Genomic DNA, 17,586 nt, shown 5'->3' with positions numbered 1-17,586 from the left:
TGCAGTCTCTTGTTACAACACCACTGGTTACTAGTCTTTTTCCAGATACAGTCAGCCATCAGTATCCACAAATTCTTTATCCATGGATTCAGTCATCCACGGCTTGCAAATATTAATAAAGAAAAGAAAAATAAGTTACAAAAAGCAAACTTTGATTTTGCCATGTTATATAAGGGACACCATTTTGCTGTGCCAGTGTATTTAATGAGACTTGAGCATCCATGGATTTTGGTATCAATGAGGAAAGGGGTCCTGAAACTAAACCCCAGTGGATCCCAAGGGCCCACTGTACAATTCAAAGTGCTGGTTATGACGTAGAAAGCCCCATGTGACTCAGGTTGAGTGTATCTGAAGGATTATCCTTCTGAAGGATTATCTGAAGGGACCAGCAAAAGGGCCCAAACTCGACTCAGGCTTGCACCCTTCCGAGGAGGGAGCTAAAATGAGTACCCAGACTGTTGGGGGCAAATTAGCTTACTTGCTAATTAGCTTACTTGCTGTTCACTGCTATGATCTTTGGAATAGCGGTATATAAATAAAACTAATTATTATTATTATTATATTTTCTCATATGAGCCTGCTCAGGCACTATCAAGACAAATGTCTTTCTCTCTGTCCCACCATCCTCACACATCTGGAGGGAACATAGGAGAAGGCCTTCTGAGTAACTGCTCCTAAGTGATGAAACTTCTTTCATAGGGCAACTAGAATGGCTGCCTTCTTGCTGTCTTTCCATCAGCAGACAAATACTTTTTGTTGTTGTTGATAATTTTGACTTGCTTTTGGGAACTGCTTTGTAAAAAGGGATTTAATAGGATGTTGTGCTGTTTTCACCTTCTTTTTTAATGTATGCTTTAAATTCTTTTGAATGTTATTAGTAATTTAATTACATTGTAGTGACATGTTCTGCATATGTTTGTATGTCTTTGTATTTTTGGCTCTATTATGTCTGCTTTAATTTTGGATTGCAAACAAGTTTATGATCCTCATGTTCTAGGGGAGGGAGTAATTCAAACCAGACTTTATTGGTTCAGACACCATGGCAAACTGGCTTGAGGAAGCAAGGGAGAGATCTGATGAGTGAGAAAGGCCGGAAGAAGGGAAAGTCCAAGCTTGCTCTTTCTTCTACAAAAGATGCATGCATCAATTAAAGTATGGGATGTTTATAGAGAAATGCAAGCAAAAAAGAGGCTTTAGTCCCTCCTGAATTTCAATCTGGAGTACGGGGGGGGGGGGGGAGCAGACAGGAGGAGTAGACAGGAGGAGTTGCTGTTAACTGCCTTCAAATCAACTTTGACCTATTGCGACACTGTGAATGAGAGACCTCCAAAGCACCCTATCCTCAATGTCCTTACTCAACAAAGAATGAAAGTTACATGTATTTTTTTAAAACATCTCATCTTTGTAATCAGACAATATTGAATTGATTATCATGAGGTTTTGTGGGGCTGAGAGTGGGTGACTCACCCAAGGTTACCGAGTGGATTTCCATGGCCAAGCAGGGAATCAAACCTTGATCTCCAGAGCTGTAGTCTAACACTCAAACCACATTAAACAAAACACAGTAAGAGTAATGAAACTGCTAATGAACCAACATTCTTTTTTAATCAACAAAACAAATAACAAAGTTTCAACTCACTGCATAGTACTAATTAAACTAGGAACAAAGTAGCCAGCCAGGGTTTGGGGATCACCACAGAAAAGGCCCTCTCTGGTGGAGGCACCTGAAGGACAGTATCTGATGATGTTAGCAAATGGGTTGGTTCCCAAGAGAATCGACAAAGATATCTTATTAGACTGTTTGTCCATGTAGTTTGGTAGTTTCAATTTTAACTGGCTCTGTGGGATCTTACACCAGAGGTATTTCCTTTAAATTGGAAATGCTAAAGATAGAACCTAGAGCTTACTGCATGCAAAACACATATTGTACTGGTGAGCAGTTGTCCCTCACTGACCATAATACACTGACAGGGGCATGCTTTTGTAAGTTGCTGGTTTGGCCTTGTTTCAGTTAAGGATCACTCGTGATGAGTCAGTTGTGTGCTTTGAAATAAAGGTATATTTTGAGGAGTCTTGAAGACAGAGAAGGCAAAGTGTTGTCAACTGAAGTGTGCTGGAAAGAGGGTTCTCAAACATAAGGGGCAGCATATTGAACAGGTGAAGAGATCTTGCTGAAGAGAATGGGGACTTTGGGGCATCTGTAGATGGCAGAGAGAGGAGAATGAAGTCCATGGATGCTGAAAAGTAGGAAATCTGATTAATGTGTGAGGAAGGATTGCTTAGTTGATCATTGCTCTCTTTAGTGGAAAATAGTTGTCTAAAAAGACAGCCTCTGCTACATGTGGCACTTTCCGTGTAATCTAGAAGGCCCCAGAATCAAGAAGGGTGGTCATGTGGAGAGTTTCCACATGTAGAGGAGGCTCTTCAGCCTGTCACTACATGGAAAGAAATTACAGAGGAGCAGGTCTAGCTCACTCTTCCCTGCCTCCTCCTGACATATTCACTGAATAGGGCTGAAGAGTGTGGAAAGGATGTACAGAAGGCTTGAAAGCTGAGGACAAAATTATGGAATCTTGTTTTCATTCACGGTGGCAGTTGTTGGGAAAGAAAGTGAAGAAGAAGCAGACCTGGAGCTTGGTCTGCAAAACAGCCAGTGTTCACAGTTACAACACAGCAGCAGATTTTGGATCTACTGAAACCTGTCTAGGTGTGGCTTTTGATTCTCTCCTTGGAAAAATTGATCAGCTGATGAGTGTCAAGTATGAAATGGGCACCTGTCCATTTTGGAATGCACTGAAGCTACAAGCATGCCTTCTGCAACCAGTATCCTCGCTTAAGCTTTTTAGTCATCAAACATAGTGTTGCCAAGCAAGCTTTACACATCACTCTGACCTCAGCATACAAATCTGTGTTATGTATTCAATCTGCCTCTCTCCTCTCCCTGCTTTTTGCAGCATAGCAGTTAACCAAGGGCACCAATCACTTGCTTCTGATCTTACACCCACTTTTGATGCTTTTATCGGCCCGATTTAAATGGGCGCTGTGAGGCGCCCCGTCACATGTGAGGGGCGGCGCTTTCAAACACCCCTCGCCCCTCACACGTGACGAGGACATAAAAATGGCGGCACCCTAAACTGCACTGCCTCCCTGTATTAAAGATACTTGAATTCTTCCCCCTGCCCCAGCCCCCTGTCTCTGTATAATCCAGGCACACAAAAGAAAAGGAGCATTAAAACACAGGTACAAAATACCACCTTTCCCCCAGAGACTGATCAAAATAGTCTATTTTAGTTAATGATGTGTTTTTATAAAATGTTGTCTGTTACAGTGATGTGAGTTGGATAGCTCTTGGGGCTCCATCCATGTACAAATAGATCCCGAAATGGAGAGTGGGGAGGCAGGAGGCTTGAACACACACATACATCCCAAGGCTGGGCTGGGGGGAGTTGAGCCCCCATGAAATGATCAGGCACCAAGGATCAGGACTATCAAAACTCCTATGTAGTTAAGCCCCTGCCCCCTGAGGAAATAGCAATCGAAAGTATCCTAATTTATAACCATATTTGCGTTCACTTAATAGGGTCTTTTTTAGTTTCTCCTTTCCTTGATATTAACGTTGTGCAGTTTAAACAATGCTTTCATATTTCATTAATTATTTGTCCTTGCCCTTATAGCACATATATTGTTAACTTCTTTAGCTGGTAGTATTATTGTTCAGTGGATTCTGGCATATTTACTGTTTTGTAAAAACAGGCACACAAATATACAAAATTCATTATGACCTGCCTGCCAGTCTTAAGCTCTCCTTCCTCTTAGGAATAGTTCTGAGGCCCCTGCAGGTACAGTCGTATTCCGAATCACATTGCCAGATTATAACCCAAATGTTGTTACACTCCCCTGTTTTAAGAGAACACAAGATAGAGTTCAGTCCTGGTGAGGATGAGACCACATCAGAGTCAAAGAGAAGCCGTTCACACAAGAGTCTGAACAAAATTTGACTTACCAAGCCATCATCTCGATCTGACTCTTGAGTATGCAGTCCCTGGGAATCCTGGTTTAGGACTTTCCCTTGGGGGAATCTTATTTTCTGATGGTCCCTTGCCCCTGGTTATTAGGCTCCAATTAAGTATTAGGCCTCTATTCTGGTAATAGTGATTCATATAACTCATCTCTTTCCATATCAGAGTTCAAGCCATTGCTAGATATAGTCATGACAGGTAATCATGGGTTTTTCTTCCTCCAAGTCTTCTGAGTATGAGATTGTGGGTGGGGGGGGGGGGGAGTGTGTCTTGTCATTTTCTTGCTCTGTAGTTTATAATTGCATCTGATGAAGTGGACGGGAATTTATAAAAGCTAGAAATTCCTTCCTCAAAGGTGTAACAGGAGTTCTTTCTGTCTTTTATGCTAAAACAAAACAACCCAGTTGATCTTTGAAGATAGTGTATAATGTTAACAAAATAGAGGGTTGTAGGAAAGAGGAAGACCACATTCCAGATTGATAGACTCAGTCAGAGAAGCCTCAACCCTGAGTCTGCAAGACTTGAGCAGGTCTGTTGATGACAGCGTGACTTGGAGGTCTCTCATTCATAGGGTCACCATAAATTGAAGTCAGCATGACAGCAGTTAACAACAATAAATGCATATGATTATTTCTGGTGGGTGGTGCTGGTGGTGTTGCATTTTATTGTTATCTTCAAAGTCATTAAGTCATCCCATTTCCTTTCTATCTAGACTGACTACAAACTTTGCAATGGGTCTGATAAAGAGTGTGTCTCCCCTACTGGCAAAAACAACAAGAAAGAGACTCTGAAGGTACGTGAAAGAAGGATCATCCTAACTATATCAATAAATGATTATCCTGATAAACTTATACCTCTTTTCCGTAGTCCCAGGGTTATATCTCTGCAGCTGCTAGGCAAGTCCACATTTTACCCTTTGTTTTGTTCTCCATAGATTGGTTTGTACTAATAAATCAAGGCAACAGCTTCACTTCGCAAATAATGGTTTGTCTTCAATATTTCCCCAGAATAGCCTTCCTACTGATTGTTGTTGTGTGTCTCCAAATCATATTTGATTAATGGTGACTGTAAGGCAAACCTGTCACAGGGTTTTCTTGACAGAATTTGTTTGGGGGAGGTTGTGCTTGCCTTCTTCTGAGTCTGAAAGAGTGTGACTTACCTAAGGTCACCGAGTAAGTTTCTGTGGCTAAGTGGGGATTAAACCCTGGTCTCGCAGTGTCCTAGTCCAGTATCCAAACCACTATACCATGTTTGCTGGTTTCTACTAATAATCCTAGTTAAATGCACATTTTTTGAGATCACACAGTAGTCTCCCCATCCTAAAATGTCACATTTGGCCTTTATTTTTCTTGTAGCTGGTAGCAGTTTTGCAGTTTTGGGTATACAGTGCTACCTCGGGTTACGAAATTAATTCGTTCCGCCGTTCCGTTCGTAACCCGATAATTTCGCAACCCGAAAAGGCTTTCCGTTAGCGCTGGAAAGCCGATAGCCGCGCTTTGCGTTTGAATTTCGCGCCGAAATAAATTTCGTAACCCGAAAAAAATATCGTAACCCGGAACAGTTTTTTCCAATCTAACTTTTTCGTATCCCGGAAATTTCGTAACGCGATCATTTTGTATCCCGGGGCACCACTGTATAAAAAAATCCCACAAGACTGTAGCAAGTTGGCATTTTCCCAGGATGACTGTGTGTTTGAGAATTGGGAATTCACAGAATCATAGAATCATAGAGTTGGAAGAGACCACATGGGCCATCCAGTCCAACCTGCTGCCATGCAGGAACTCTCAATCAAAGCATACCCAACAGATGGCCATCCAGCCTCTGTTTAAAGATCTCCAAGGAGGGAGACTCCACCACTCTCTGAGGGAGTGTGCTCCACTGTCGAACAGCCCTTACTGTCAAGAGGTTCCTCCTAATGTTGAGGTGGAATCTCTTTTCCTGGAGCTCGCATCTATTGTTCCGGGTCCTGTTCTTTGGAGCAGCAGAAAACAAGCTTTATCCCTCCTCAATATGACATCCCTTCAAATATTTAAACAGGGCTATCATATCACCTCTTAACTTTCTATTCTCCAGGTTAAACATCCCCAGCTCTCTGAGTCTTTCCTCATAGGACAGAGTTTCCAGACGGTTCACCATTTTAGTTGCCCTCATTGGAACACGCTCCAGTTTCTCAATGTCATTTATGAATTGTGGTGCCCAGAACTGTTCACAATATTCCAAGTGAGGCCTGACCAGAGTAGAATAGTGTAGCATTATTCCTTCCCTTGATTAAGACACTATAGTTCTATTGATGCAGCCTAAAATTGCATTGACCTTTTTATCTGCTGCATCGTACTGTTGACTCATGTTCAACTTGTGGTCCACTTGGACTTCTAGATCCCTTTCACATGTAGTCTCATTCAGCCAAGTGTTCCCCATCCTATATCTATGCATTTCATTTTTCCACCCTAAGTGCAGTACCTTACATTTCTTCGTGTTGAATTTCAGTTTGTTAGCTTTGGCCTAGCTTTCTTGTCTATTCAGGTCATTTTGAATTTTGATCCGGTCCTCTGGGGTATTAGCTACTCCTCCTAATTTAGTGTCATCTGCAAATTTGCCCCCAATTCTGTCATCCAAGTCATTGATAAAGATGTTGAATAGCACTGGGCCCAGGACAGAGCCCTGTGGGACTCCACAGATCACTTCTCTCCGGGATAAAAAGAAGCCATTGTTGAGCACCTTTTGGGTTTGGCCGGACAACCAATTCCAAATCCATGTCACAGTTACCTTGTCTAGCCCACATTTTACAAGCTTCTTTGCAAGAATGTCATGGGAAACCTTGTCAAAGGCCTTACTGAAATCAAGATATACTATATCCACAGCATTCCCATCATCTACCAAGCTGGTAATTTTATCAAAGACAGAGATCAGATTTGTCTGGCATGACTTGTTTCTCTGAAACCCATGTTGATTTTTTGTGATCATGGCATTGCCTTCTAGATGCTCACAGACTCTCCGTTTAATGATCTGCTCTAGAATCTTTTCTGGCATTGATGTCAGACTATCTCTGTGCGCTAAAAACAGTGAAGATACCAAGGGAAAAGAGAGAGAGAGAGAGAGAGAGAGAGAGAGAGAGAGAATTGACTAGTTATCTATAGAAATGCCTAGGATTGTAGACTATCAGGGAACACCAGGGATTTCCACATAGGACTAGAAATTAATCTTGCTTAAAATCCTGGAAGATCAGTATCGACAATGTGGGGCTAGGCAGATTAAGGGTCTCTATGCCATATGTGGTTTGACTGACTCAGTGTAAATCCAATAAATCCAATGAGGCTTGATGCACTTCTCCCACTTCCCCCCATGTCTTCAGCTTATTTCAGTTGCTCCAGACTTAGTTCAGAGTTCAAAAGTAGTTACTGGGGAGGGGGGACAGGGAGAGTAGACGAGGGGCAGAATCTTGCCCTTCCCTGTAAGCTCAGAAAAAAATAAACTGTTGCAGCCCCTCCTAGCTTGTATGTTTTTCTTCATTAATGAATACCTCATCTTGACCACAGTCTGATGTTCCTTTGCCACACACGTTCCATTTTCTATCTATAAGATATTGGGCAGTATTCAATTTCATCACAGACAAAAAGTCTAGTTGTTCCTATTGCTGTTACACTAAGTGCTGTTACCTGTTCAGTGAGTTCCCTAACATAGGAGGGTGTTGTTTGAAATTAACAGCATGATCCTATCTTCTTCTGTCAGTGTTTCTCCCTCTTTTCTGCTGACACAATAGAAAGAGAAAGAAAATTTGCTCACAAGTCCCATTTTGTCTATATGGTCTAACAGGTACAGAAGAAAAATTACAGGCAAGAGAAGAAACGAGCCACCAAACAACTCTTCAGTGCTTTGAAAGATCCCAGTGTGATCATTATGGCAGATTGGCTGAAGGTAATTTAGTGCAAAACATCATTTTAACCTTACATGAATGAAAAGTTCCAGTGGGTTTTAGGTTTGTAGATTCATAATCCAGCAGCTGCCTCCCTTCAGAAAGTAGTTTTCTGCTTTAAAATAGTCCTATACAAGAACAAGAAGGCTTAAAGTAATATGTTGAAGCAATTCAGCAAACTGAAGTAATAACTGAGGCTTGTATGTGGCAAAGATGATGATAAAAATTAGATGAAGGAAAGCAGACAAAACTGGTAGGAAGACTGATAGCTTCCTTACTGAATTATCAAAGGTCTTGTTTGTCCTTGGGCTAACACTTAATTCACTGTTTCCTGATCCCAGACAATCCCAATTGTGTGAAAACCATTAACATGCTAGTTGTTACATTTTTGGAAATACGTGGTTGACATTGCAAATTTAGTAACAGGAGATATTTTTCAGTCTAAGGAAGCTAGACAGGTAGAAGGAATAAATTTTTCACAGTGAACATAGTTGAACTGTAGAATTGGCTACAGAATCAGTGATAGCCACCAGCTGAAACAGCTTTAAAGATACAAACAAAACAAACAAACAAGCTTTATTTATATACCGCTTCATACCCCCTAAGCAGAGTCTAAGCGGTTTACAACTGTAAGCTAATTTGCTCCCAACAATCTGATAGATTGTCCAATAGATTGGACACATTCATGGAGAATAGGGTTATCAGTGGCCACTGGTCATATTACTTTTAGTATGAGTTTATGTTAGGAAATGGTTCAAAACAAAGCATTCTCTTTAACCCCCTTCACTCCATTTGCTATCAGCCCATCTGTAGCCTGAGGATTTGCAAAGAAGCATGAGGCAGCAAGGAAAGGTGAGAGGGTTGTGCTGAAGGTCCAGCCAAGAGTGGATGGCTGCCGTGTGCACAGGCCCTTATAAGCCCTGCTGGGTCACAGGTGAAGTTCCATGAGATTTGAATTTCTGCAGGACTTCGTCAAGAGATCTGACATGATCTCATGTCACATCTCACCCAAACTCTCACAATGATACTGCCATAATGAGGCTTCAGCCCTAGCTTGCTCCAAGCTGCTGTTTGGAGCAACCTGCAGCTATGGTGGCCAGCTGAGAGGACTCAGTGTGACAACACTCCTCTAGTGAGCATCAGGGTAAGCCTTGAGCTGAGACAATGAGCTCAGATACCATATTATGGACTCAATAGGTTGGCTACAACTTTAATTCAAATACAACTACAGTACACCTGTGCTAACTGCTGGCTTGCCATCTGTGGTTTGATCTTCAGTGAATGGCAAGCTCCAGCTTTTTCAGTGGGTGTGCATGCATGAGGTTGCGTGGGTGGGCATGGGTACCCACTGAAAAGAATGGGACTTAAGATCCTGCTTTTTTTGCTATCAGCGGGGGGGGGGGGGGGGTCCAGAATGGATCACGATGGATAGCAAGGGGCAACTGTATTACAAATTTGATACATTCATAACTTATACCTTACTCAAGTATACAATGTAGTCAGAGTAAGGTTGAGGGAACATGGGGCCCAGTGGTCTGCAAACCAGCACATGCTCAAGTGCTGCATCTCTGCAGATCTGGTAACCTCTAAGCAGAGCTTTCCATATTGGTCAGTTTGTGAGACACGTCCAAATGACTGGTTGCAGGTCATCCCCTTTCATGTCCCTCTAACCACCCCTGGGCTTTTGCCTCCCCAATTGTCCAGCCAAAAATGGTTGGCTGCCATGTGCACAGGCCCTTATAAGGGGTGCCCGGTCTTGGATGAATTTCTGCGAAACTTTGCCCCACCAGATCTCACCCAACCCTCTCAATGGCAGTACCATCATGAGGCTCCATCCCTGGCTTGCTGTGAGCTGCTATTCAGAGCACCCTGCAACTACATTGGCTGACCAAGAGAATTCAGCACAACAACACTTGTTCAGTGAGCATCGAGATAAGATGTCCTGAAACGTTCCTGTAGTTATCCAAGACCTAGGCACTGCATACATATATGTATGAATGTAACTTTAAATGTAAAGTAATAAAGTTTTTGCTATGAAGCTTTCATACTGCCTGTTTGCCTTTACTAAAACTAATCTCTGAGAGAAATCTACTCGTGAGCTCTTCTAAAAATTTGATATTTTCTAACACTGATGGGTAGAACCAATCAACTTATTTCATTGAAGCCACAACAAATGAATAAGATAAAAATGGGCCATGCTCCTTTGAGGCAGGTTACATTAAGGCACTAGGCTGCAGTGTGAATAAGCAGAAAGAGCAGATTGTCTTTTCATTGAGACACCTGGGATTTTGCCTCCAGCATGCCTTGTTCTTTAGATGTGAAAAATTGTAGAGTATCTTAGAGGAGTTCTCTTTAAACTGATCACTGGCTCAGGGTCTGGAAGCAACATTTAGTTCTTGCCAGAAAGGGAATGTCCTTAATTATCTGTTTGGAGAGAGTTGGCCCTTTTTTCACAGACAATGCCATTGGGAAATTGTTTTCAACCTCATATTATTTCATCTGGAATAGTCCAGCAAGATGCTTTGAAGAACTGAGCTTGCTCACATAATAAAGGCACTGCAGTCTAGTCCTTTTAGCAAGACTGAGGTTTCTTTGGTGAAGGACTCATTTACTTTACTAGAGAGAAGAAAAAATATCTCCATATTCTTATTCTTCAGATTCGTGGAACTCTGAAAAGCTGGACAAAGTTGTGGTGTGTGCTGAAACCTGGAGTGCTGCTGATCTATAAAACACCAAAGGTTGGACAATGGGTGGGCACCATCTTGCTCCATTCTTGTGAACTGATTGAAAGACCCTCCAAAAAGGATGGCTTCTGTTTCAAACTTTTTCATCCCCTGGATCAGTCAATTTGGGCTGTGAAGGTAAGTCTAAGACTCAACACAACAACTTATGGGAAGTTTCTTAGGAGAAAATAAGAGATCCCTAGAGGACTTCAGAAAGAAATTGGCAATTGTCTGAGGCCTTGCTTTCAAAGATTATCTCATATTGATATTTAAAAGGGATGGATAATGTAATTTCAATTTAATTCTCTTTCTGGAAGCATTTTCTATAATAGATGTCTATCTATCCATCTATCTATAATAGGCATATTATAATAGATATATCTTAATATTTGTAATATACATATAGCAATAGCATGTACATTTCTATACTGCTTATCAGTGCACTTAATCACTCCCTACATGGTTTACAAAGTGTAAGCTAGTTGCCCCCAACAAGCTGGGTACTCATTTTAGCGACCTCAGAAGGATGCAAGCCTGAGTCGACCTTCAGCTCTTCGCTTGTATTGAACTTGCAACCTTATGGTTTGTGAGTGAGTGGCTGCAGTACAGGCATTTAACAACTACATATAGTGTAATAGATATATCAATATCTACATACACATATCTATCTATAATAGATATAGCTATAATATATAAAGATGCTATCTGAGATTTTAATTACATATTCAAAAAAATTCTTTTGGGTACTACATCCACACTATATGGTTATAGTCCTTTGTTACCAGTTTAATTGCCATGGCTCCATCCTATGGAATACAAATGCAAATTCCAGGATAGGATGAAGACATAGCAATTAAACTATTATCAAAGTTGTATAATTGTGTAGTATGGCTAAAGATAAAGGTTTCTCCTTGACATGAATGTCTAGTCATAACTGACTGTAGAGGGCAGTGCTCATCTCTGTTACTAAGCCAAAGAGCCAGCATTGTCTGAGGACAACTCCAGTGGTCATGTGGCCAGCATGACTGCATGGAATGTGGTTATCTTCCCACCAAAGTGGTACCTATTTATCTACTTGCACTTTTACATGCTTTCGAACTGCTAGGTTGGCAGACGCTGGGGCTAGTGGTGGGAGCTCACTCCCATCACGTGGCACTCGGGCCTCAAACCGCCAACCTTCCGAACTTAGGATCATGAGAATTAGTGTCTTAGCCATCACATCCCAAATAGTATGGGTACAACAGTGGGAAACAACAGTTTAGGCCTTCTTAAGATGAATGGCTGCAAGTCAAAATTGGAAGCTTAGCAAGCAATAGTCATATTTAGCCTGTGAGAAGAGAAAATGTAGTAAAAGAAAACGATGAGATACGTGGCTGTAAGATGCTGGGAGGAAGAGATGACATAAAACCCCAGTCTGTTGAGAGTCCTGTTTCTTGAGATGCAGCATCTGGAACTGGCCTGCTGAGGGGTGGTATAAAGAAGTGGGTCACTCAAATGTGTGATATGCAAGTATAAATAACTATTCAGGTATGATGGGACTGTTGACTGTGGCTGAGTGCTAAATCCTTTGAGCACAGAAGACTATTTTTTTACTGACTCTTTGAGTGGTATATCCAACAAAAGGGAGTAAAATATGGCAGATATACAAGTATGTAACGTTTCCAGAAAATGAAGACCAGCTACACAAATTCCAGCTTAATTTCAACAATGAGAAAGAAAATTGTGTGTTGTAAAATGGGAAGTGATAGTACCTTGAGGTGACTGTATATATGGTTGTGGTGTAATGATCTTAGTCTGTCATAGAAGATGGGTTTTAAATTTCACCACCAGTCTTCATTGTGATGGAGAGCACATCCACCCCATTTATCTTGTTTATCAGAGTTTGAGAAACAGGGCACTTGAGGGAATCTCCCTAAAGAAGATTATATTAAACCCTGAAAAGATTGGATACCTGACAACAGAATGTGGGCAGTGGACATTCCTTATGTAATAAAATTCATTTTCAAGGTGTAATTTTTATGATTCAAAAAACATGCTTGTTTTTTGCTTGAGGCTATAATCCATAACTTTTTTTGGCGTGTGTGTGTGTGTGTGTGTGTGTGTGTGTGTGTGTGAGGTCTCCGTATAACATCCAATCCAATTTTCTTCCATCCTGAATCTGTCCTGCCCTCTCTAATCAAGCTGGCAACTCTGAAGGAGAAACAAATCTATACTGTTTGATATGTCTCAACCAAGATAAGACCTTTATAATAATAGGGAGGCCTTTGTGCACTATAAAGATATTACAGCCCAAAGAACCTGCAACTTCTCTTTATTAGTAGTGCCACTGACATTGTCAAGAAATAACACTCTGTCCCTGGTACATAAGAAAATAGAATTTGCTGCCAACTGTGATAAGTAAGAAGGACTTTGCCACCTCCCTACAGTTTTAGAGATTAACATCAGTCTCACTATTCTGAATCAATGTCGCTTAACCACACTTGAATCCAGTCCATTGCTGAAAGCAGCAAATCTGCAGACTGACAGCAGTGGTACTGTGAGAAGCATTCTCGAGTCAGTCATGTAGCTGCTGATTGCTCAGTTACAAGAGATGCAATGTGAGCTGGAGTCATTTTGCTAACACCACATGATTAGCTGCCATGACAGCATCCTATGGAATCCTGACATTGACAATTTAGAGAGGGGTGTTTATAATTCTCAAGTAGAGACCTCCTGGAGTTCCCCATCAAACTCCAGTATTCCATAGGATGTTACCATTAAAGTGGCATAATAGTGCTGTCATTTTGTAGTGTGAAAGGGCCATAGAAGTGACTAGGAGTTTATATGGAGTCTAAAATAGGTTCTGGGGACCTGGAAGGCATGTTGGGCTGGGGACTGGAAATCCATATGTAGCCTCAGACTTCACTGTTCCCAACCTGATTAAAGGCTGTCAGTCATCTGATCATAAATTTGTTGATGCAGGGGAGTAAAAAACAGTTCAGTGAGACTTAAAGGAAAAAACTAAAAGCATATGTCATTGAATTTCACTTTTATTTAATTCCAAGTAAGATTGGAGGGCTTAATTTAGACTGAGGATTGTCCAGGTAGAAGAGGCTTAAATTTTTCCCTAGTATATTCCCCTTACATTTGCCCATGCATGCACAAACACACACACACACACACATGATGGAGGAGCTAAAAATGTTTACTGGCTCCAATGAAAGACAAAGAAGCAATATCTATTGGCATTTATGTTCCTAAATAACATTGATTTTCTTCAATTACTTTACACAAAGATACAGTATTGAATGGAATATTTAGTATTCCACCTTGAGTTTAGAAGCTGGCAAAACATGGGGTGTGAGGGTGGTTTGGAGCTATTTCAGTAATGAAGGTTCTTGAAGATGTCTGAGTGGCTCACAAGAAAGTTACCATTATTGTCTGTAAACTATAAGCTGGATATTGTCCAACTTGGCTAAAGGTGATTCTCTGGCATATATCCAAAATAACAAATCATTTGCAGGTGCAGGGTAAGTTGAAATCACTACAGCTAAATATTTTGTGTTTTGAACAGTCACATTTCTTAAACAAGGCCCTAGAGTGCTTTTGTTATTTCCTTGTGGAAATTGATTTGATGCGTCGTGACTATCACAAGCTCTGTCAGAAAGACTTTGAGCACTTCTGCAGCTTTCAGGCAATGACATTCTCCAGTTTAAGTGTCTCGATTATGGAAAGAGGGATACAAACAGTTTTCTGAGCTCTCACTTTTGCTTCCAGGAAGCTGCATTTTCCAGAATAGCTTAAAGTGCTGTCACTAAGGCGGGGTGTACCTTTTGTGCAAATGCATGTACAGTCATCCCTCCTAATTCGCGAACTTGGAATTCATGAATTTGATTATTCACGAGGTCTCTCCTGATCCCTCAAATGCCTAGAACAATTGATCCAGGCATCAGAGCCGTCAGGAGAGAGCTCCAGCATCTCCTTCTACCTCCCTTGCCATGTTTGCATCACCCAATCCAGGCATGGCAGGGGGAGAAAGACCCCCAAGGGTCCCCTCCAGACCACTGCCATGCTTGGACCACCTGATACAGGCATGGCGGGGGGGGGGAGACCCACACAGCTCCCCACCAGACCCCTGCCATACTTGGATCATGCTTGTTCTTTCTCCTCCCTGCCATGCCTGGATCACCCAAACCAAGCATGGAAGGGTCTGGAGGGAACCCGTGGGGGTCTTTCTCCACCCCTGCCATCTCTGGATTGGAAGATGCAAGGATGGCAGGGGTCTGGAGAGGACCCATGTGGGCCCTCTCGTGGGGGGAGGGGTTATTTGCAATGTTTCCATATTCGCAGGAGTCCATTCCTAATCCCTGAAAATATGGAGGAACAACACAACAACAACAAACAACAAACCACAACAACAACACAACAATAATAATAATAATAATATAATAATATTTATTTGTATACCGCCCTATGGCAAACCAAAACCAGGTGGCTGACAACAGTAAAATATATAAATATAAAAAACAATTAACAACCCCCTCCCCCCCCTTAAGACAGTATTAAACAGTATAACATATTAAAAACACAATATCAAAGCATAAAAACAACAATTAAAAACTAAAAACCCTGATATTGTCATGAGCTTTGATTGCATGAGTTACCTATTATTTTTGTTGGTGACCTCACTGGCAAACTCCTCTTGAATTCCTACATAACCTCCTGCCACAAGGTTAGTGAGATCATATGCATTTTCTTTGTAGGTGACACTATTGCTCCATTGTCCCATCAATGCCAATACCACTTTAACTGCCATGACAACATCATATGGAGTTCTGGGATCTGCAATTTAGGGAGATACATTTAGAATTGACAGCCACACTAAACTATAAACCCCAGAATTCCACAGAATGTTGGCATAAGTTAAAATGGACTAATAGCACTATAATAGTGTAGTCTAATAGGGCCCTGATTCTTAGAGCCAGTCTGTATATAATACTTCTTTTAATGTGTTGGGGATGGCAGGATCTCCAATCCAGGTAAGAATGAGCATTAATGAGTTTATTGTGGAGATTTGTGACAATGTTGTGATTTTCAGTGGTCAGGAGGACATCAAGGAAAGGGACAATAGATGTTCATTTGAGTTACTAAATGTAAAGTTGATTGTAGAATGGATAGTGTTGATGTGTAATATAGATTTTTCTAACTATTCCTTTCCTTAGTCCAAACCATAAAGATTTCATCAATGTATCACTGCCATATGAGAGGTTTGTCATTTGCCTTATTAAGGATTTTATTTTCCAGTTTCCCCATGAACAGATTTGAATATGAGGGAGCCATCTAAGTGCCCATAGCTGTACCATGTAGTTGGAGGTAGTGATCTTCATTGAATGTGAAATTATTGCAGTTGGGGACTAGACTTGCTAAAATGATAATAACGTCTGTTGGAGGAGGTTCATTAGAACTCCTGGTATTAAGGATTTCATGTAAAACCTGAATCCCATCAGTATGTGGTATGTTGGTGTGAAAGAATCAAGGGTAACCAGGGTGGTATCTTGACCAAATTCACACTGTTGTTTTAAAGACCCAGTTCTGAGTAAGAAATCATTAGTGTAATTGATATATAATGGGTATATATAAAGTTCAGTAAATTTAAGGACTTTTTCACTCGGGGACCTATGTACGTCCATCCTGAAAATGGTTAAAGTGTTGGCATCCCGGAAAAGCACACAGAGCACAACAAGGGGTTAAAAACACATAACTTAGGCAAGAAAGTGGGTCGAAAGCGAATTTGTGTTTCAGAGAAATGAGGACAAATCCCGTTGCTAGCTTGGAAATGACTTTTTTGTGCATGCTCCAAACTCTCATTTCCACAAGTGCCCACACACACATGCTCCAGAGAGGGAAGGGAAATGGGGGGGGGGGGGGCTTTTTTTTCCCCAGAAGCTGTTCAGAGGAAGGCAGGTTGAGGTTTCCTTTTGCAAACACCCATAAAACATACACACACACTAGAGAGGAAGAGGATGGGGCTGGTCCATAAACCTGTCTAGTTTCAGCGAGGGTTGGACCGCCCAGATGCCCTCCTTCTCCAGGACATGTCTTCCATTTCTCCCTCCCGTGCAGGAGGAATCCCAAAACCTCCTCTCTCTCTGCCTTCTCCCACCAGCCATTCCCTTAGAGGCTGCTTAGAGGATCGATTAGAAAAGGAGACCAGCAGCCTGAGGGAAAGAGGTGTGTGTGGTCTGCCTCCCTCTCCTTGGCACAGCAAGGAACCATGGGAAATCTGGGAACAGGGAGAATCAGGGACATGGTTTTCAGACTGCTGCAATTACATGAAGAAAGTGAATTTGTTAATGAACTGGAAATGAAAACACAGTGTTTTTGCGAAAATGCTTATTTCCTGATTCACATCACTTTCTGTGTGGATTCTGACTGGTTTGTGCACAGTCAGAAAAGCAATTGCGAAATTGTCCCTTATGCCCTGGATGATCCTACATTGTGTCCAGTTTAACCTTCCAATTTTCCCTGTGTCAAAAAGTCCTGAGTCAATATATAGAGAGATCCTCTCTGTGGGTGGGTATGTGATTATTCCCAACTATGTAGCTTGCATTTAGCATGCTTTCTTTTATTTTAGGTGGTTGGAAAAGAAACATGGCCTAAATTTTGTGTCTGGCTGTTGAAGGATATGTCTCTGAGGAAATCCCAGTATAGGAAGGGAACATGGATAATGGGGTAGATTAATTGCAGGGAATACACATTTCCTTAGTACTTGATACTTACAAGATTTATTAGAGGATTGGATTAGATTTGAGAAGAAAATTGTATGGAAAAGTAATGCAGGACTGGGGGATTCATCTCTCTTCATGATTGTGTCCCTTTTGGCACACAAATCAGACTTTGGTTTATACAAGAATGGAGCACAGGTACAGAAGTAATGAAACGCAACTAGTCA

The 17,586-nt window shown here is 41.4% G+C and overlaps 1 protein-coding gene across 1 annotated transcript in view; it reads left to right on the top strand.

The window, feature by feature from the left end:
• Positions 1–17,586, top strand: part of OSBPL5 (oxysterol binding protein like 5) — a 358,346-nt gene that overhangs the window by 285,533 nt on the left and 55,227 nt on the right. Inside the window, exons 4-6 of the mRNA XM_042447041.1 lie at positions 4,732–4,812; positions 7,833–7,934; positions 10,590–10,793. Of these exons, the coding sequence (XP_042302975.1) occupies positions 4,732–4,812; positions 7,833–7,934; positions 10,590–10,793 (387 nt within the window). The remainder of the gene's footprint in view (positions 1–4,731; positions 4,813–7,832; positions 7,935–10,589; positions 10,794–17,586) is intronic.

The sequence above is a fragment of the Sceloporus undulatus genome, chromosome 1, assembly GCF_019175285.1.
Source record: "Sceloporus undulatus isolate JIND9_A2432 ecotype Alabama chromosome 1, SceUnd_v1.1, whole genome shotgun sequence".
In the NCBI taxonomy this organism is placed as follows: domain Eukaryota; kingdom Metazoa; phylum Chordata; class Lepidosauria; order Squamata; family Phrynosomatidae; genus Sceloporus; species Sceloporus undulatus.
This window is presented reverse-complemented; position numbering and strand designations above follow the sequence as displayed.